The 21,820-nt window shown below is 43.2% G+C and overlaps 1 protein-coding gene across 1 annotated transcript in view; it reads left to right on the top strand.

Annotated features, from left to right (window-relative positions):
- LOC311486181 (protein kinase C-binding protein NELL1-like) overlaps nucleotides 1-21,820 on the top strand; it is a 235,340-nt gene that overhangs the window by 63,666 nt on the left and 149,854 nt on the right. Inside the window, exons 5-9 of the mRNA XM_084541953.1 lie at nucleotides 3,052-3,148; nucleotides 14,612-14,684; nucleotides 15,254-15,336; nucleotides 19,563-19,697; nucleotides 21,127-21,229. Coding sequence (XP_084398079.1) covers nucleotides 3,052-3,148; nucleotides 14,612-14,684; nucleotides 15,254-15,336; nucleotides 19,563-19,697; nucleotides 21,127-21,229 — 491 coding nt within the window. The remainder of the gene's footprint in view (nucleotides 1-3,051; nucleotides 3,149-14,611; nucleotides 14,685-15,253; nucleotides 15,337-19,562; nucleotides 19,698-21,126; nucleotides 21,230-21,820) is intronic.

Raw genomic sequence — 21,820 nt, 5'->3', positions numbered from 1 at the left:
CCATGCATACATACGCCTGAGCACAGCACTATTCTAATTGGCATCGCTGCCTTTCCGGTGTTGCCACTGTGAAACTCCCTGGTCTTCATCGCTCCTGACGGGCGGGGAAGGTGAAGGAAACAAAGACAGAAAGGTTGGGTGGGGGGTGGGAGGTGCAAAATAAGGTATAATCGCATGACCTCTAAATTCTCCACTGCAGTGACAGCTCACCCAGCAGGTGGGAAATCCGACAGCTACAGCAGAAGCAGCGCTGAGGCACTGCAGCACTTACACATCACAATGAACAGGCACAGAATATTGTATGTGCCATAAACAACATATACACTCACCTGCAAGTTCATTAGGTACACTACTGAAAATGCATTCTAATATAACAGTCCTGCACTTAATCTCCCTGCTATGACTGTTATAATGTTCAATTGATGTTGCAACAGCGTAAGAAAGGTGGTGATTCAACTATATGGTTGTTTTGGATGATGTAGTTTGTGGTGCTGTTGAAGTGGTTGTCAGTACGCAATAAACATAGTACAGCCTTCAAAATGAAACCACAGTTGAATCAGCAGCTCTCTCAGTTATTTTAAACAAATGCTGAATACCACGACCTTCATGAAGCTAAGATTTAGTGCTGGACTGGTATATTCTGATGCATTTGTTGTCTCTAGTGTCACTATTAGGTTAGGGTAAGACAGGTTATAAAAGAACATGTAAAAAAAATTTTTTATATATGTAATTGGCCACTCAAGGGACACATTTATTTAAGTTACGAATCATTTTGCTGCTTTTTCGCCAATTGACCCTGTTATTGAATGAAATAAAATTTTTATTATTCTGCTAAAGGAACCACTCGATTCAAAATTATACGGCTACACGTTCAGCCACAACATTATGACCACTGACAGGAGAAGTAAAGAACATTGACTGTCTTTGGACCTGGCATTCGTGTGGATGTTACTTAGACATGTACCACCCATCTAGACCAGACCAGGCGCCCCCACCCCATGGCAATTGATGGCAGCAGCCATCCCCAGCAGGATTCAGCTTGACACAGGCACGCACACACAAACGGTTTAGGAACCAACTAAAAAAAAACATGAAATATATCACAAGACCTGGCCTCCAAATTCACTAGATCCCAAATTGATCAAGTATCTGTGGGATGATCCACAGAGGGCCCTCCCTTCAGCCCATAGGACCCAAAGGTCCCTACTAACAACATCCTGTTCCCAGACACCACAGGACACCCTCAGAAGGTCCATGTCCATTCTCTGAAGAGTCGCAACTGTTTTGGAGGCACAAAGGAGACCTACACAATATTAGGCAGGTAGTCATAATGTTATGCCTGGTTGGTGTATTCAATCTTGTAGACGTGAACTTTAATTTACATTAATTAATATCAAGTTACAACGTCTGGGGCTGACTCCGACGTGAAGTGCATATAACTGCAATTCCTCAAATGGCCCCTTGAGGCTTGCTCCAAAAGTGAGTCAACAGTTTGCCAATTCATGACAGCTGTGTGGGGGTGAATTCTATATTACTCATCAATTTCAATTATATCAAGGTTATATCAAATAAGGGTGTGGGTGCAGTTTCAGGTTGCTAGCTGTCTGCCTAGGCATCACCCACCTGTCTCAGGTCCGCTCCTGCTCCAGCTCTTGGCCAATTTTCTTTTTTGAATCAGCTGGTGTTTGGGAGGAGCCGTGCACTGCGGAGACGGCGAGGGCCGCAGGCACCACACTGATCTTCACAACCACTCTGGAGTCAATGAGTCATAGCCAGTACATGCGAGACTTAATGGGTAATTAAATTTACATTACATAATGTTTGTCCATTAAATGCCACGCTGTTGTCAGTTCTGAATGGCTAACATACAGTATAATACAGCTATAATGCAGTATAATGGGACTCCCAATGAGCCCACTTGCTCTTGCTCCACACTGTATTGGCAGCTTTTGTTGCCTTGATTTACCAGCTTTTGAGAGAAAGAAAATATATATGTGTTCTTTGCCTACTAAACGTCTCACCTCCCGTTTGTCCGGAAAAAGCCGCTTGTTTGCTCGTTGTTTTATAATGGGGACTTAAAACTGCCGAGCTGCAGGGATTAGCAGTGCTAGTGACCTATTTGACATGACGGGGAGTCATTTCACTCGGAGTTAATAACAAAAATACTGCTTAATAGAGCCGTAAGTGTAAGCCGGAGGAATAAAAAATGGCAATGATTCATGAGCATTGGATTGGTAAGGTCGTATATCAAGACCAATCACCTGCCCGGCTGCTCACCTTTCTGGCTCACAAATCTCACTTTCTGTCCTCTGCTCGTGTTTGGAAACAACCTCCACCGCTAATAAAAAGTAGTTTTATTATGTATGATGACCTCTCTCCTCTGCACTTTGATGTGTCCTCGACAGAGCACCTATTAAAAGCAAAGCCTGCAATATTGTAGAAATAGTCCTAGCAAATAGAGATGAAAACAAGTATTAAATCGCTGTATGTAATGTTCTTAGAGGGAAGCTTAGCAACAGAGGAATTGTCTTGCTTCTCTGAGTACGCCTGCATGGGCTCATAGCGTGAGAAAGAGAAAACCTGACAAATTGTTCTCTGACATCCTCACAGAGGCCCATTGGAGCTCCCCGACATCGTTAAACCCACCTTAGCGCAGGAAAAAATGGTGCTGAATGATGCTGAGGATGTTTGCCTTGATAATGCCAAAGCCTGTTTGTGTCTGTGTCAGGAGTCGGGCGGTTAATCCAGCCTACATCCCCGGTCCAGATATCAATACTGTGTTAGAAAGCCGTGGGGCGAGACTGGCTGTCATGCTTGAGGAGAGCAGCCTGCGCTCTTCACTCTCTGCTTCCTATGAAAGGAGAGGGAGGGTGGGAAGGAGCGGACATGCACATAGTCTGTTGGATTTACTCTGGTATTCAGCTGTATTGGATCAGTGTTCCTGCCAGACCGGGACAAAAAAAAAAAAAAAAAAAGACAAACCTGTTTGTGTCTATGTCGTTATCATAACCAAACATTCTCTTCTGTTTTTTGTTTTTTTTTTGTTGGCAGGATTTATGAGCGGGTGATAGACCCTCCTCAGATGGAGCTCACCCCAGGCAGTGGAGTGTGGCTAGGCCAGCACAGTCACAAGCATGGTCTGTTTAAGGTAAGTGTCCAACACGCACGCGCTCACGCACACGCATCATGTACCTGAACGTGCTTCGCGTTCAAGATCGCCCGGTATAATTGGCCAGATTTGCGGTATGCTGTGTGGTGGATGGAAGCCAAGTGCAAGATACAAGGAAGCAGTACTGACGGCTGACAGAGAATCTGCAAAAAGCTCAGCATGGCTTTTGAAATGCTTATTCCCAAGCCCATCACAATGCTGTCGATTTTTAATCGTGTCTCATTTTCTCTGCCTCCTGAATGTGCTCACAGCAGGCTGGGGACATGACAGGGTATCGCCAGGACATGCACATGCTCTTGATATTCCTACTTCTCCTGCCCACCCACTATGCAATCAGTGGGCCCTTTCATTTTTCATGTAACATATTGATTAACCACAAGACCCAACCGTGGTGTGAATTATTTCTCCTCCCCGTGCACTGACAAGCATCGCTGCAGCACATGGGCACTGTTCCTTCTCTGACTGCCTGGCCCCCCTTCCTTCTCTCTTGCATCAAGGCTTCTTCTGCAGGAAGGCTCTTGTATTGAGAGACACACCTCCACCCCCTCCACCACAGTATCCCTACCTGCATTCATCTCAGTTCCTGGTGTCAGTCTACCCTCCGTGCGCAGGAAGCGTTCAAAAGTGTTGATCAGCAGCAGAGACATATGGTGTGGAAGCTGAGAGGCCTGTGTGACTGAAGTGACTTGAGAGAATAAGGAAATTCTCCTTTCGCTTTGCACCGGGATAAGCTGGCATTTCAGCTGACAGGTGCACTTGTAACACCTTGAATCGAGGGCCTGTTGCTCAGTGTATCTCCTCCTGCTCGTGCATATTTATGAGCCAGCAAACGTATCCGTTGTTACACATACAGTGGGATCTATAAGTCGGTCTATAGGAGGACCCTCGTCAAGATGCTGCTGCCTTGCATCTACTTCGAATTTTCATTACAAACGAATAAGACGACATGAAATCTGCAACCTGGATTTAGCAAAATTATATTTTTACCATTGCATGGTATGAAATGCAGCTATTTCTTATTCCCATCCCAAGTGTTAGTCCTTGTTTCCCTCCTGAGGAGCGGTTTCGAGACGCTACTCACGCGACTCTGAGACTCTACTGGACAGCCTTCTTTTGACAGGACTTTTGGTGATTAGAGACTTTTGTTCCTTATTTATTAAATGCTGCATCTGAAGCTCTTTTCTCTTTCAGTGAGCAAAGCTTGCTGTATTGATCTGCAAGTGGTGTGGTCTCTTTCGGTTTACCTGACCATGCTTTGGATACGACTGATCCCCTTTCCACAAAGTGTATTAGAAAGCCGTACACTGCCCTCTTAGAAACCTTCAGTCCAGCTGCGATTTGAGGCCGAGAGAGACCTCAGCCTTCTCAGAATAACAATTTGACTTCTGACGCTTTCGCTCACTTCCGACGCCATGTTTTCCGCTGCCACATTGCTACTTAGTCAGCATTGGTCTGCTGGGAACCTGAGGCACAGCCAGGTGAACAATGGCTGCAGTTTGACTGACTTGACCGAGCCTCTGACCAGCAGATCAAATTCACATCATCTAAAGAGAATCATTAGAAGGATACAAGGACGTGAACTAATGTTTTGTGCAAAGGAGTCAGCATGGCCTTAGTTTAAAACTACAGATAGTGAAGAATCTTAATTTTTACATGTCATAACTTCTTTTAAATCTTTTCAAATGCTCTGGCTCACTAGTTATATCAAGGTTAAGGATGACTGACATTGGATTTGGTCTCAGGCATTTGGACCTCACTGTAAATATTCCCTTCCTGAACAGAGCAAGGTTGCAGACTGCCCATTAGTCAATCCTCGAAAGGGTAACAGTGGTTTGGGTTCCAGTCAGGCTCCAGTGCCTCGCTAAAGTTTGCCTTGCAGCTCCCCAGCTACATTTCAGCTTGAGCTGTGTGCTCTCCCTCTCCGTTAATTTTCTTTTCTACTTTACGAAAACCCAGTTGTAGGTTGTATTCTTTTATTTCCTGGTCCTTAAGTTTTATATCCCGGTCTTTAAATTAGACTAATATAAAGAATGGAGGCAGAGGTTCACAACAAGAGTTGTTCTCTTCCTTAAAGCAGACCAATTAACACATATATATCTCTTAGTTGAATCTGTACATGAACAGAAATGTAAAAAAATGACAAAATAGTGGCTACAAATTCCGTCCGTCATAGATGGACCAAGACAGATAGAGACATAACACACGGTTGCTGCTCCTTTGCTATATTTTTCACTCTTTCTTGGTTGCTCCTTTCTTTAACCTGCCGGATACGTGGGGATAAACAGAGCCTACTTATGCCTCCTCATGTCTAAAGCTGAGGAATGTGAAGAGCTTGTTGGGATGTAAGAGAAAAGAATAAAGAGGCAATGGAGAGAGAAAAATTGCCAAGAGCTATAGGCGTAACACTGCAGATGGAGATAGGAGGTGAACTAATGCGGCAGCTGTAATCTATCCTATTCAGGACTCAGGAGTGGGATAATGATAAGATGGGCTAACTAGGCCTTTAAATAAAACATACTGAGCCCTTGCAGTGGTTTGAGACACTCCTCGTCCTCTCACCACCTTCTCCTGGGAGCCTCTACATCTAAGAGAGCAACTGTAATAAATTATCTTTATCTGGAATCCATTGTGCCAAGGATGCTGACTCCTCAGGGACACTGCGAGCACGTTTGGAACCAGCGCTTTTGCGAAACACTCCGCGTTTCGTGCTCCGCGGGACAATAATGAATCTAAAATGGGCAATGATGGAAAGCTTGAATATGATGCATAAGGCGATGGGATGCTTCAGCGTCAAGAACTCTTAGGCTCAATCTTTTACTTTATGTATATTTAAATCGAGTTGCGCGTGTTCCGACTTTTCCATTGTTTTAACCCGCTGTGCTCGCTCTGTTCAACCATGTATCAGTAGTAATACAGCACAAGGGTGGATTTACCCTAAAAGTTGAATAAGCTAAAAAAAAAAAAAAAAAAAGAAACAGCACACACACACAAGCAGCCTGTTATAGAATAAAACTTCAGTTCTATGAGAAGCAAAATACCGGAAAACTAGTATATTTTTACAGCAGATGATGAGCGCTTCTTGGTTTGTAGTTGTAGTAGCTTAAGAATAGGTGCATACTAAATTTTACTGTATGGATGCACACCGATCAGGCATAACATTATGACCACCTTCCTAATATTGTGTAGGTCTCCCTTTTGCCTCCAAAACAGTCGTGACTCATCAGAGAATGGACACAGGCCTTGGTGTCTGGCAACAGAGTTTTGTCATTGGGGGCCTTTGGGTCCTATGGATTGAGGGGAGGGGCCTCTGTGGACCAGGCTTGTTCCAGTGCATCCCACAGATACTTGATCAGTTTGGGATCTAGTGAATTTGGAGGCCAGGTCAACACCTTGTGCTGTTCTTCATGATTTTTTTAGTTGTTCCTAAACTGTTTTTGTGTGTGTGCCTGTGTCAGGCTGCATCCTGCTGGGGATGGCTGCTGCCATCAAGGAGTGTCATTGCTATGGGGTGGGGGTGTCTGGTCTGGTCTAAGTGGGTGGTACATGTCTAAGTAACATCCACATGAATGATTGTTCCAAGATGGTCAATGTTATTTACTTCTCCTGTCAGTGGTCATAATGTTATTCCTGACCGGTGTATCAGTCCGTGTTGAGAGATTGGAAATATAATGCCAGAGGCTAAATATGATCTATTTTAAGGAAGGTCTGGTTTTATTGGTCAACTGATATTCGGTAGAAATGTGTTTCCTTTGGAAGGGCCCTCCCCATTATTCACCTGTCTGTGTGGGGAAAGCGACTGGATGTCGTCATCCATATTATTATTATTTATTTTTTTGTGACGCACTTTTGCCAGGACAATAAAGAGCATTGCGTTATGCCGTTGCGAGAAGAGGAAGAGGCGAGCAACGCTCAGCGCCCCCCTGGGTAATGTCATTTAAGTGCCATTATGAATCGACGGGAAAACTGTTATGCCAGAGTGTAAAACTGAGAAGTCCCGGTGCTACTAAACTGAAAGTGCTAGCCCACTTAAAGCACTGGTCACGATTATCTTCTCACCAGACATAACTGACTGGAAACATGTCACTGGAGAAAAGGTGCATAAAATGGATCAATATTTTGCTCCTATCCTCACCCAGTTCAGAAACTAGTGGTAATGTATGATGATATACCACACAACAAACGACATGTATGCAAGATTTTTCTGTGCAGTTTAAAGATTGCAAATATCCTGTCCAATTGTATTTAAAGAATAAGTGAATGTCAAGTATTTCACTTGAATACTATAATTTTATCACGGTGCTTCTGAGCGATCATCCTCACACTATTGTGTCCTCACTCTCTGTTTATCCGATCTCTGTCTCTCCCCTCAACACTGTTAATTAGTGTTGTCGATGTTGGTTTAGTCCTGAGAGATGAACCGCAGGTGGAGGTTAAGTCTTCAGACCCTGCTGGAACACGGAAAGGTCATGTTGTGCATGATGAAAGTGAGATAAAAAGAATCACAGGATAAAGCCTCACCCAGATTAATAAACCTCGGTCAATGTTGCCCAAAGGCACAGCTTTGGCCAAATATGTCTGGCCTATTATTGCCATAATAAACAAGACGACGGGGAATTATGAATGTAAAAGTGGGCAGGCGCACGACTGAAGGCAATTTTATCAGCGATAACAGGGAGTGAACTTGTGAACGTTTGGGGACACGGAGACACAAATGATGCATAAACAGTATAAGCCTGCACCGCGCACGCTATATGTGCATGTATCCTCCTCCATACTCTTTGTGGGGCCACGTTAATCTCTATTTCTCAGGGAATCATTCTCTCTTATCTAAATTCTAATAGTCAGATAATTGCAATGATATTTAGTATGATAGCATCAGTCTCTCATACGATTGCAAAAACATCTGACACATTTTTAACTCTTTAAACGAAACAATGATGTTGCACCATTGACTAAATATGGACGTCCTCTCCCTGACGTCATCCATAGTGTTGGCTTTGAACTGAATATAGTGCCTCCTTCTGGTGCCTTCTTGGTTGTGCCTCCTAACTGATACCTCTCAACTCCTGGCTAATGCACTCAAAGCAGCCGTCATGTTTACTTCTGCTGTAAATGTTAGCATTTTAACATGGACGTCTGTGGCAATTGACTTGCTTTTGCTGCCGGCCTCAAGTTTAAAGAAACTGCAGCTTTTGCGCTGTCTTAATTTTTCCCAGAGGTTGCAGCTTGTGTTGAACTGGCTAATTTCCAGTTTACTCGGAGGGTATTTACATCCATGTCAGATTAGTCGTGTGTAAACTAGTTTGAAACTCGGGGCCAAATGCACATGTGAACTTAATGTCACAGATGGGGACATATCACATATTTTTATGTCTACTTTTTGTAAAAATAAGAAAGTTTCCCCAGCTTTTCTTGGCACTATCCTCTCTTGTGCTGTTGTCTGTTATCGCTTACATACTGTATATGCAGCTACTCAGGCAGATGTTTGAACTCCAACATTCATCTTATTTCTTATTTTATCTTTTTATTTTTTCCCCCTATTTATTAGAAATAAATATATCTTTAAGACTAATTTTTCAGTTTTATAGGTACACCTTACCCTGGAAGAAACACTGGAAGACACCCCATAATTAAATCCCAATGTTACCAGACTCATATTCTAATAAGAATTGAGTCTGGCTATGCCAGGGGAACCCTACTACAACAGTCTTGTATTGAATTATCTAAATTAAGTTTATAATGTTTTTTCGTTTAAATTGCTTTATGGAGGTATAACTCTACATAGAATAGTGATGCTGTTAAGATGTATGCCATTACATAAGCACTTCTGTTTTTTTTTTTTCCCCAACACACTCATATCCTGCCAAGCAAACAAAGAGAAACTCCTCTGTATAATGCAATGAAAGTCAACACCACACCACAAACATTCATTCATTTATTTTCTGTAATCGATTGTCCTCTAGAAGGTCGCGGGGGGCTGTAGCCTATCCCAGCTATCATTGAGCTAGAGGCGGGGTACACCCTGGACAGGTCGCCGGTCTATCGCAGGGCTAACACAGAGAGACAGATGACCACACTCACACCTACGGCCAATTTAGAATCCCCATTTAACCTAATGAGCGTGTCTTTGGACAGGGGGAGGAAGCCGGAGTACCCGGGGAGAACCCACGCAGACACAGGGAGAACATGCAAACGCCACACATAAAGGCCTCAGCTTGCCAATGGATTGGAACCCAGAATCTTCTTGCTGTGAGGCATGAGTACCTGGGCGTGATTTTTGACTCTGAGCTCAGTTTTATCCCACATATCAAAAACATAACAAAGATTGGTTTTTACCATCTTAAGAATATAGCCAGAGTCCGCCCATTTCTCTCTCAGGCCAGCACGGAGGTACTGATGCATGCTTTTATCTCTTGTCGTTTAGATTATTGTAATGCCCTGCTCTCTGGCCTTCCCAAAAAAGGTATCTCTAATCTCCAGCTATTACAGAACTCAGCTGCACGAGTGCTGACAAGGACCAGAGGGCGGGAGCACATTACACCTGTTTTAAAATCGCTGCATTGGCTTCCCGTGCGCTTCAGGATTGATTTCAAGGTTCTTTTACTTGTTTTTAAGTGTCTTAACAGTCTTGGGCCTTCTTATTTATCTGACTTACTTTTACCATATCAACCCTCGCGGACCCTGAGGTCCTCCGGCACTGGCCTTTTAACCATACCTAAAGTTAAATCCAAAACACACGGGGAGGCGGCTTTTAGTTATTATGGTCCCCGATTGTGGAACAGCCTGCCGGAGAACCTCAGGGCTGCAGAGACTGTTGATGTTTTTAAAAAGAGGCTCAAGACCCACCTTTTCAATCAGGCTTTTAATTGACTTTCTAAATTATTATCTTCCTCCTTTTAACCAGACTTTTACATTTTAACTATATGCTTTAGCTACATGTTTTTATCTATATTGTACGTTTTTATCCCATTTTACAGTTTTAGTTTTAGTCCCTCAGTTTTTAGCAATTTTTAGCTTTTAGTAGTTTTTATCAGACTTTTTTGTCATTTTCTTTTCCATTTTAATTTTTAATTATATGTTACAAATACATGTTTTAATTTTATGAGCTGAAAAGCATTTTATCTACATTGGTCATTTTGTCCTATTTTACAGTTTTAGTCCTTGGCTTTTAGCCCCAGTGTTTCCTCATGGGGGCCGACCACACTGGGAGTTGCTGCTGGTCTACTCACGGGGGTGCTGTCCTATGGGCGGCTCTGGCCCTGGTGGCTGGAGGGCTTTGCACCTTGGTGTGGGGCCTCCTGTAGTCGTGGGCTGGAGGCCCTCTTTGTGTGGTTGGGCCCCAAAGGTGGCTCTTTCCTTGCTCCAGGTCTCGGTGTCTAGCCATGTCTCTCTTGTGCGGGGTGTGTGTGGGGTGTGTGTGTGGGTGTGTGTGTGTATGTGTGTTGGGGGTGGGGGTGGGGGTGGGGTGTGTGTGTGTGTGTGGGGGGGGTATGTGTGTGTCTCATGTCTCTGTGTTCTTATGGGGTGGGAGGGTTGGATTTTTTGTTCTGTTTTTGCTGTTTTAGCCTCTGTGAGGCACTTTGTATTGCTTTTAATAGGTATGAAAAGTGCCATATAAATAAACTTGATTTGATTTGATTTGATGAGTGCTAACCACCACACCACTATGCCGCCCAACACCACAAATTTCATTCATCCATTTTCTGTAACCGGTTGTCCTCTGGAGGGTGCGGGCGGCTGGAGCCTATCCCAGCTGTCACTGGGCGAGAGCCCGGGTACACCCTGGACAGGTCGCCAGTTTACACAACAAACAACATCCTCAAATATGATCACATTCTCTCAACACCTCTTTGACTCAGTTTCAACACATGCGGAAAAAATTTAATCTTCATGAAGATTGAGGTTTGTGTGCTAATGGTAACAATTACTGGCTTAGCTAGCTTGCGGCCAACTTTATCGGCCCTTTGGTGCCTGACAGTGAGCGTTCAGCTGTTCTGGTCTGTTGCTAATGGAAATAGGATGAGATTTGTGACGTTGAACTATAAAGCAAATGCCATAAAACTATAACTATGAGCCAAAAGCTCCGTGGACCCATAGTGCGGCGTTAGCGATACTCTGTGGGTTCATTCCTGCGTGCAGCCCCTGTCATATTAAATGCGGTCTTTTATTTAGTTTGAAAATATTGATTAGGGGAGCTTTAAAAGTGAAAGTCTGCACCAGGCTTATCTCCTTCAATTCAAATCCAGTGTGCAGTTTCACAGAGACAAACAACATGAAAATGTGTTGCTGTCTTATAGTGTGACTTAAAATGCAGCTATGGAATTGGACATGTCTCAACATAGGAACATCGACATTATTTATAAATAGAGCAAGTCTCACATGGCCTCTGGTAGCGTTCTGCAACATATGTATTGAATATTTTCCCCCCGTGTGTGTGTGTGTGTGTGCACGAGATAGAGAGGAGAGATGACTTCGGTTCGAATTACCTGCTGATCATTGACAGTGATGTGTGGTCAGGGCTCCTATATTACTCCAGTGGGACAGACATCTGTGATCTACACCTTCATTTCCATTCTGAGTGACACTGACAATCTCTTCTCCTCCATCCACCGCTCACAACGCCTTTGCATGTGTGAAATAAAGAGAGAGAAAGAGAGAGAGAGAGAGAGGTAGGGAGTGTGTTTGTTCTGTGCTGCAAGCCTGTTCCCCTCAAGGCTCCCTCTCTCTTTATCTGTGTGTGAAATAAAGACAGGTGTTGCTTGCATCCAGGCCAGCCAGATGCACTGTAAATGGATTTCACCTACATGTAAAGCAGAGACGATGATGCAGCCTGTGGCTGAGGTGGTGAATTCTAATGTCCTTCCAGCAGGTTTTCAGTTACCACTTTGAAGGAATGGTGAAAATATATCACCCCTTTGGGTCTGTGTGTGTGGGTAGCTTGGTGTTTTACAAGTACGGTTTTCCATTAGAGAGGGTGCCTTTTTTTCCCCCAAGATTGTCCTTGTGGTCATCATGGAGCCTCTATTTTCCAGCCGTGCACCTCTGGAGATAGCCCGTCATTCAGAGTGATTGACAGACGGTCTGTTGAAGGGGAGAACTCTCAGTTAAAGGCTATTTACCTTTGCCAGTGTGTGAAGTTCAGACAGGAATGGAAGCTGTGTGCGTAAGTTTTTTTAAACATCTGCAGTGGTGTGTTTTAACCATTTCATATTCATTGCATTTTTACATACCACAATTTCAGGGACTGTGCTGTTACATTATTAGTTGCTTTTAGTCCACTTTCTCATTTTTTTTAATAGCACATTTTGAGGTACTGAGGTATGCACAACATTCACACAGCAAAATAAGGATAAAACTGAAATCCGTTTACGTTTTTAGTGATCAGATATCTTGCTTTTACTTCTGGAGGTAGAGAATTTTGTGTGCAGATTGTTTTCTGTTATATTTGTTCAGGTATTAGATATCAATTTCTGAGGAATCCGCCTCTATCTCGCAGAAATACAGGTAAATGCTGGTCTGTTTCTGTTGCCCAAAGCATTAAGGAGTAATTTAAGAAAATTCAACAACTTTTTTTTCTGCAGCTTGTGTTACAGAACTTTTAAACTAAGAATAAAACAACACAGACAGCACTGAATGCTCTTTAACACAAGTGTGTCACTTTTTTGCTGATCTCGTACAAATTCAAATATCGCAACAAATATTAGATGGACCGCTTTAATGAGGCAGTGATGAAATCTCATCTCAACTGTCAAATAACCCCTGAAAGTTCTCTCTTGTCCATGTCCATAAACCCCACACGATGCACCATCCAACTTTCAAGATTGCCTTTTTGTCCATCACCATCATTGGGTCAGATTTTGTGTTTGTTCAGAACTTAAATTTGGTGCTAATTAGCAAATGCTAGCATGCTAATACAATAATTCAGGACAGTAAACGTGAACACCATACCTGCTAAACGTTGGCACTTACGCATAGCCCTTGTGAGCATGTTAGCATGCAGGTTTTTAGCATTTTACATAAACGCTGTGGACACTGAGCCCTATCCCTTTCGCTGTGTGATGCGTGGGACGCGCTGCAAATCAAAGCTGAGCTGTTCTCAACTTTTTTTAAGTGCTCCAATGAGCAGGTGAAGTGTCAACAAATCACACCGTACGTGTTCGTTAGACGGATGACGACGCAACACACAACGCCGCTTCAGCAGCGAGTCTGCGCCAGATAGTTATACTGTATTCTTGTCACTCCGTTCATGTGTGTCTTCTCGGGGTTGGAGAAACAGCTCTTGGACTGTAAGATCACGTATTCAATAACATCCATGTCCATGGCTGGGGTGCCTTGAGCAAACCCCCCAATCCTGACCTTCAACACCCCAAACTGCGCCCCATGCGGCTTGCAAGGCTGGCCACTGGGGCTTTCAAGGCTGCCCACTGATCCAGGGGCCGTATTCCTAAAGATTCTTAGAGCAGAGAGTTGCTCCTTGTGGCCAGATTCTAAGAAAATTCTTAGAATCATGATGTTTTCTAAGAATTTCCCCTCGAAGTTAAGAGTAGATCCTGGTAAAGATAAAAGCTGTTCCTAAAGAATCTTAGCTCTTGAGAGTGCTCCAAAGGTGAGATCTGTTAAGAGCAGGGAGGAGGACTTTTAAGAGGCTTAGGAGTTTTTTTTAGGCAGAGGAGAAAATGGCGCAAAGGAAGCATTTACAGTATATGCTGTGCTATATTTTCCCATGCCTGCTTCTTGGCTTGTAGTGTGACACTGGGGCCAAATCTACCTCTCAAAACACTTTTATTCTCATTGACCAATTGAGCCAGAAGCAAACACAGTTCCTCTGTCCAGTCGGGTTGCCTACTTCTTTTCTTCTCCATTGGAAGTTTTGAACGCCAACCAACTGCGTCTTATGGGCCTGTTAGTAATCACAGAAATTGATGAAAGCTGAGCCATTTGACCCTCGTTAATACCAAAGGATGAAGTGCAAAAATGACCAGCATGGTAAATGAATGGAAGCAAATATACTATGCAAGTGGGCCTGAGTTTTCACCTTATCAGACTTTATGATTAAGTCTATTGATCTGACGGTCCATTCTATGCCAGTTATCACCGAAAGTGTATTTTATCTAGCTTTTATGATCAGCCAATCACACCTTTGGAAATGATGACTCATACCTAGCAACGGGGTCAACCCAGTATATACAGTCAACAGGGTCAATCACACCTCCTCACTCTGAGAATGTTCTGGAATCACTCCCAAGCTAAGACTCCTTGCTAGGAATGTTTAGGCTACGTTAAGAGCTCTTTAGGAATACGGGCCCAGGTGTCCTTGCTTCGATGGGTAGAGTGTTTGTGTATGTAGAGTACACAGTATGTGGGCATATACAGTATGTGTGGCAAATAAAGCTGATGTCGATTTGAATCCTGGTTTCTTTCTTTGTCTTTCTGTCTTATCAGGGCGTTATTCAAGATGTGAAGCTGATTTTCGCTCCCAACGGCTACATCACACAGTGTCCTAACCTCAACCGCAGTAAGTACCCTGACAGTTACACATAATATTCTTAACAACAAAGTAGAAAGAAAAAAAAATAATATTATCCATTAGTGTGTGCCATTATAACACAGGACTGTAATGAGTGATGTCTTAGCTGGTTGTTACCTCCATGAAAAGCTTGGAAATGCATTGTCTCCTTTGAAAGACCCTCGCCTCCATTTTTTTCCCTTTGCTCCAGCAGTCCTTCTTTCATTGTGCTGTATTTCAGATTCAGTGCTCCATTCCCTTTCCCTGCCTTGTTTCGCCATCTATTTACTGTCAGACAGATTAAGATACAGGGCCGCCACTTCACTACGGTCGCTGATCAATAAGGCAATCACACCTTGGTGCTCTATTATTGATACTAAGCCACGAGCCTGAGACAAAGAGTATACAGAAAGCTTTCATCTGGTTTAACAGTTGGCCACATTGAGCTGTGTCCAAATTACTGCAGTCAGGCAAATGATTCATTTTCTTTTTTTTTTTTCTCTGTATCTAAATGCTTCCCTTTTTCCTTTTCCTTTCCTCTCCTTCTCTGTTTTGGTGCTTCCTGTTCCTCCGTTGAGCCTGTCCGACCTGCAGCGATTTCCTGAGCCTGGTGCAAGGCATCATGGACCTGCAGGAGCTGCTGGCCAAGATGACCCTGAAGGTAAGAACAGGGCAGAGGTGCGCAGAAGTAGATTTTACCGTGAGGCTTCACGCATAAAAAGAAATGCAGGATATGCAAAATATTGTCAACCACGTCAGTGAAAGACTAAAAAAAACGATCCGGGTAAACTGCCAACTAATACCTTTTTACAGTCGTAGCATGATGCACAGATAAATAAATAAATAAATGAAAATGTCTTTGCTGCAGCAGAGAGCCCTTTGATTTATTTTTTTTTGCCGTCTTCACTGAAGCGGATTGTTCTTCCTCCTCTGAAGTCGGCATCTCATTTGTTTGTTTAATTTCAGCGAGACGGTGCACAATAAAGATAGGACTTATTGTTGGGAAACAAAAACATAATGAACACGCGCCCTAATCTGTCTTCAGAAAATATGATTATTCTGTCAGTTGTTGTTGTGAGTGTGGACCGAAAATTGTTTCAGAACAAAGGGGGAAACAAAATACAAAAGATATTAACGTGCATGCAAAAGGGAGCAGAAAACAGACGTTCACTTAGCTTTTTACTGTTTTTGAATGCGCAGTTGCTTAAAAGTAGAGGTGAGGTTCTTTAATAGATCCACTTGTTTGCTTGTTCTGGGGCTTTTGACCACTTCTTCTCACTGTATTGATCTGCAGATGGAGATTATTGGCAATGCAGCTTCTTTGCCAAAAAGATTTTTGCTGTTGGGTAAAGATGTCAGCCTTACATTTTGGACTGCCTTTATACAATATAGGTTTCAGTGAAGGAAGCACATGAACTCAGACAAAGGTGCACACAGGGTTGAGAAAGGTTGTCAGGAAATGGTGAAAAGGCAGTGTGCGTTCAGTCCTGGAGGCGTGGAGGAGAGCCTGAAGCCTTTCCAGGACTTAACATCTGCATAAACTACGAGTGTGTGTGATGGCACTTTGTGTTTGTGATTACGTGTGTGCCCTTATGTGCATGAGTGAATGCTATCAGGCAGAGGTGAATGGAGCAAGGACGTGTCAGTGGGTGGGTGAGCTATAGAACAATTTTCGCTGTAAATAAGGATGAGATGAAGACCATTACCCTACTGCTGCGTTCTCCTTCTCCTGAGAGCGGCTCGACCTATTGCCACCTGACCTCAAAGTGCGCGCAACACAAGCCACAGCGGGGGAGAACGCAGTTATCGCCTACGCTAAATGGCTCTCTGCCTTTCCGCTGCAGAAAATAGGGGAATTCAGCATGAGGTGAATAATTGCCCGGTCCTGCGTATGTGATCCGGAGTGTCAAGGTGAGGTGAGATGACAACGAGCTCCTGTGTGCGCGTGGATTAGCATGAGAGACTTTGCATGTATTACACCTGTGTGTTTGTGTGAGACAGAACAAGCGCCTTTGTGCCAAAAACTATAGTAGAAATAGCTCGGCTCCGCTTACCTTCTTATACCTCGGCATGGAGTGCCGATAGAGATGCCGGTCGGCCTTTTTAATATTTTCCCTTTAAAATGCTGATCTGAGTTACAAAAGAAAAAGGTTTTCTTACCTACCACTATCTCTTACCTCTCCCTGTGGCGTGTATTATATTGATTCTCGAGGTTTGTGAGTGTTGCAAGTGAACTGACACTGGTGGGTGCAAAGTACCTGAGATTTTCAGAATTTTGTGCTGAGTTTTTAAAAATACATTTCTCATCCTTCCTATACAGGCCACTTTTATGCATATTAAGAGCCATGTGAAGTATTTCCTATTTATAATCCTCCTGAATTTTCCAGTCATATTATCCCTGCCTGTAGACTAATGGGTCCCTTTAAAAAACGTTTGCTTTATCTCAAACATAATTTATCACAAAGGCTGCTGAGACTGTCTAAGTTAATGGGAAGTTGTTTGTTTTCAATTTACTGAATGCGCACTGGAGATGAAATCTTTGATACATCAGTCTAGTGTTGCAGCATGAGCAGGTCTATTCTGGAGGTCTGGAGTCCACTGAACTATAAATTATTATCAAAGGAGAATTACACCATTAATCCCTCATCTAAAATCGGAAATGCATGTTTAGGCATAGAAATCCTGCATATGCATCCAAGACAAGTACATCATATATTTCACAAGTTATCAAGGATTTCGTGTTAAAACAATGATGTTTCTCAGTTCTCATTAGCTTTCAACCTTATTCCCGGTGTGCGTTTGTTTCCTTCTACATCTAAAATATGATAATTAATGGCAGCCATCAGAGCCACATCAATTTCAGGAAAGTTCACTCGTACACCTTTGACATATCCTTCAGACAAGCAGGGCTACAACCAGAAAAGATATGGTGAAATAAATCTGCCTTTTCCCTTGACTTCCTTTGTTTGGACTCTGTTTTCAACTGCTATTTTATTATTTCACACATCCCTCAGCCTCATGTATCAACCATAGGAAATGCACGCCTATTAGCCTCTGACTCCTTTGTGCGGCATCACGGTGCCATTTGATGCTCGCGTTGTACGGGGAAGGTATTCCTCTGTGGTTGCCTCAAGGCAGACTTCTAGCCTTTGAAACTGCATTTCAAACATTTTGTTTAGGGCTTTGGCAGGACACATCTCCACCATTCACAGCTCACGTAGCTCTCCGGCAGCCTGCCGGGACTTCTTTAAATGAAGTAAAAAGCCTCAGTGACATCCAGCATTCTTTTTTTTTTTTTTTTTCCTGAGAAGCCTCAATCATTACACAACGACTCTTCTCTTTCTGACACTGAGGTCTGGGTAGGTATCAGAGGAGCAGAGGAGGTCAAGGCAGAGCTGCTGACCTGCTGTGAGTATCCTGTGGACCTATGATTCCTGGGTTGACCTACACAGCTCGGTTTCGTTGAACCTTTCCCCGAGCTTTCCACCTCTGAAACCGACCTCTGGTTTGTTATATGTAGGACAGGCAGCACCTTTACTGTTGTATGTATGAGCTGTGCAATGCTGCACGATTTTAGTTTAAATTCCCCTTATATGTTTAGTAAAGGCCTGAATAAATAAGCCTGCAGTTAAGATTGAATACTGACAAAATTACATAAACAGAACGTTATCAGCTTGTTCACCTGCAGCTCAGGTTGTGGTCTTTTTTGTCCAAATCTGCAGTGAGGACTTTGCTCAGTTTATGGGGCACCCACTCAAGCGGGTGAGCTGTAGAGTTTAGAGAGAATTTAGAGAGAACCACAATGCCACATCCAGAATAAACTGATAGATACATGCATCTTTATCGTGTTAAGAGAAAACTTGAGTTTTTACAATTCATTGTCTGTTTGTAGTGACTAAACATGACATATACTTATGGTTGTGTTTATGGAATCACAGAACTTGCTCAACCCCCTATAGGGCACTCATTGAAAAACTGGGAAATTGAAAATTTCAACCCTTGAGTGTTATTGTGGGTATAAGAAGACCTTTTTATCTTTATGAAATTTTTCAAAACTTTTAATTTTCATGTTGAAAATCAGAGTATGTGATGTTAACATACATGGTTTCTTGCCCTTACCTGGTAATAAAAAAATGTAAACATGTATTTTAGACCACTGGAACATAAGTGCTGATTCAGGCACTTGTCAACATGCACGTTATCACATTAGACAACATTAGGCCACTTCTTCCTGGTACCTAATAAAGCGGTTATGCTCAGCGTTCATGCAGAGGTGGACCTCGCAGACAACATTTGACCTGAGAATGTTGCCTTGATCTTCACTGATTCGCTGTGACATGTGGCACATGGACGCAATTTAAAATGTGTGCTGAAGTTACCAAATATGGTTCCTCGCCCAAGTGTTACAGTTAGGGAAAAATCATATCGTGTCCAATCCAGTTGTGAATAATCCAGATTGACTGGAAAAAAAAAAAAGTAGAAGAGTTTAGTAGGATACCGACCCTGCTTGATGCGACCCTACTTTGTCGCACATTTGTCAGTCAAAGGTGCATCGCTTGTATTAACAGATAAATGAACTGTGATGAGCTGAGCATGAAATAAGCTGTAGAAAAATGTCTGATCAGTGTGTAGGATTAAAAGAGGGGCGAAACAGCGTTTGAGCTGTCAGTCCTGTCTGTCATTTCTAAATAGATTATAGCCTAAGGTCTGGAGTGTGAGCTGAATGATGATCACTCATGTGCCTTTCTAATGAGTCGCTCCCAAGTCGAGCGCCTCCCTGCGAAAACCGACCCGGGCGTGCCAGAGGGCGACGGGGCGGGGGTGAGGGGTAAACCTGCACTCGCACTCCGACTCCTGATTTTGTGACTCTGACGGTTCTGTGTGCAGTTGAACTACGCCGAGTCTAGGCTGACTCAGCTGGAGGGCTGTCACTGCGAGAGGACCTGCAGCGCCAACGGCCTGGTGTACAGAGATAAAGAGCTGTGGGTAGAGCCCGAGAACTGCAGGAACTGTGCGTGCAAGGTGAGTGTCAACCTCATCCTCACAATCAAAGAGTGAGACCATGGATTTGAACTATTTATTATTAACTGTCATAGAATAGAAAATCACCATTATATAAAATACTTTAATGAGTTATTAATCAAAGAAAACAGGCTTCAAACTAGTGATAACTGCCACAGCAAGGACATGATTTGAAGCGGCCTTCGTTAACATTTCTACTTGTCTACTTGTGACACTGTAATTTCTGCTGAAATCTTTACAAGTCTTATTTAATCCCTTAACATCAAATGAATCTTCATATTCAACACTGAGCGTACCTTGTTCTTATTCTCAAGTAGACATGCCTTTATAGTGACAGCAGACAGACTGTAGGAAATGAGCTGAAAGACAGATGGGGGAAAGACAAGACCTTGGCCGGTTGTGTAACAAGGATGTTGTAGGTCACTGTCCGCAAACCCCTGAGGCAATCGAGGTGCCTCGGCAATATCAGGTCCTATCAAGGCTTGTTTTGTGTCTTCATTAGAGCCGTATGACATATACAGTGAGGAAAGTATGGCAACCTAAGATAACCTGTTTATCTGTATCAAGTAGTAAAAGGAAAGCTGGTGCACCGACAAGGCAAATGGCAGCATTCTAACAACAGTGTCGCAGCGTCTAAAAACAGGTCTTTTTCTTTAATAGAAAGCCACTAAAACCCCATATTTGCTCCACACTAAACACTTGGCTTCCTTTCACCCAGCCCATGCGTCGTCTCCCTCTCTGCCTCGTGCCCGCCCCCTAATAAGCCTGCCTGCGCTCATACTTTGAAATGTGTTGAATCAGGCCATCCCTGGGCCCCGGGGAATTAGACTTGCTGCATCATTGCACATCAAGCACCAGGTTGAATTTAGTCAGTCTGATTTCCTCCCGTGGACATGCCATTAACTGATAACCGCGGCGTCCTGGGGGAATCATTTCCGATGACTCATGAAATGAAGAGGCGCTCGCAGAGAGAGATATCAGCCTCAAAAATGAAGGGAGTCCTTCAGGGCATGAATAACTACCTGTTATCAACAAGCCACTCGGGTTCAGTATCAGCTCAGTGATGAGTCTGTTCTTTGATTATGTGACATCATAATTAGTTTCTTTATTCGTGAATATGATAGCTTTCAGTTTTCGATTGCAGTTGTAAAGGTGGGTTGGTTAATACTGCAGGACGTTCTGAGTTGGGTTGTACTGTAAGCGACACTCGATGAAAGAATACATCACATCAGTGTTGTTTAGTTAGGATGAAGTGTCTTCCACGAATGCTTTAACAAATGACACATGAAAGGATGTAGTAGATGTAGAGTTGAGCATTCAGAGGAGATTCTTCAGCTTCATGTTCACAATAAGCTTTGGATTGTTGCATATTATTTTTGCCCGTTTTTGTGTAAAATAATAATAATAAAGTAACCTCGTTGTTCTGCAGAATGGTGTGGTGGAGTGTCGCAGGATTTTCTGTCCTCCAGCAAACTGCTCAGAAGACCTGCTGCCCGTACATGTTGACGGGACTTGCTGCAAGACGTGCAGACGTGAGTATCAGCAGAAACACAAAGGTCCCTGAAGGCAGAAGAAATGTTCACAACTGAACCCGTGAAAATCCCTTTTAGCTAACATGCAAAAATACAATTATCAGGTGGTTGACTATGTTCCTGCACAACTGCCAACTCTGCAGGGCTGTATTAAGAGTGATACTCAGTAACACTGTTTGGTGTAAAGAACAGATTCAACTCTGTCTGCTAAGTAAGTTGCAAATATTGACATGCCCAGCTAACTACATTACTGCCTTCAGTGGTAACTTATTGCCAACTACATCTGGCGTTAAAAAAAAAATCTCAGTTTGAAGTTAAAGATGGTGAATGGCTTGTATTTATATAGCGCTTTTCTGCCTACTGTTACTCAAAGTCCTTCGGAGTCACAATGCCACATTTACCCACCCGTTCACACGCTGACGCACTGAGAGCAACTCGGGGTTGTGGCAGTGTGTGGTCCACACGCCGAGGATCAAACCTCTAACCCTCTGGTTCGTGGTCAACCCGCTCTACCTTCTGAGCCACAGCCACGAGACAGATCTGAATTTTTGTACCTTTATTTGCATGCAGTGCTAACAGGAAAAAGAGATA

This window comes from Chelon labrosus, assembly GCF_963514085.1.
Source record: "Chelon labrosus genome assembly, chromosome: 3".
Lineage (NCBI taxonomy): Eukaryota > Metazoa > Chordata > Actinopteri > Mugiliformes > Mugilidae > Chelon > Chelon labrosus.
The sequence above is the reverse complement of the archived record's forward strand: the minus strand, read 5'-3'. Positions and strand labels throughout refer to the sequence as shown.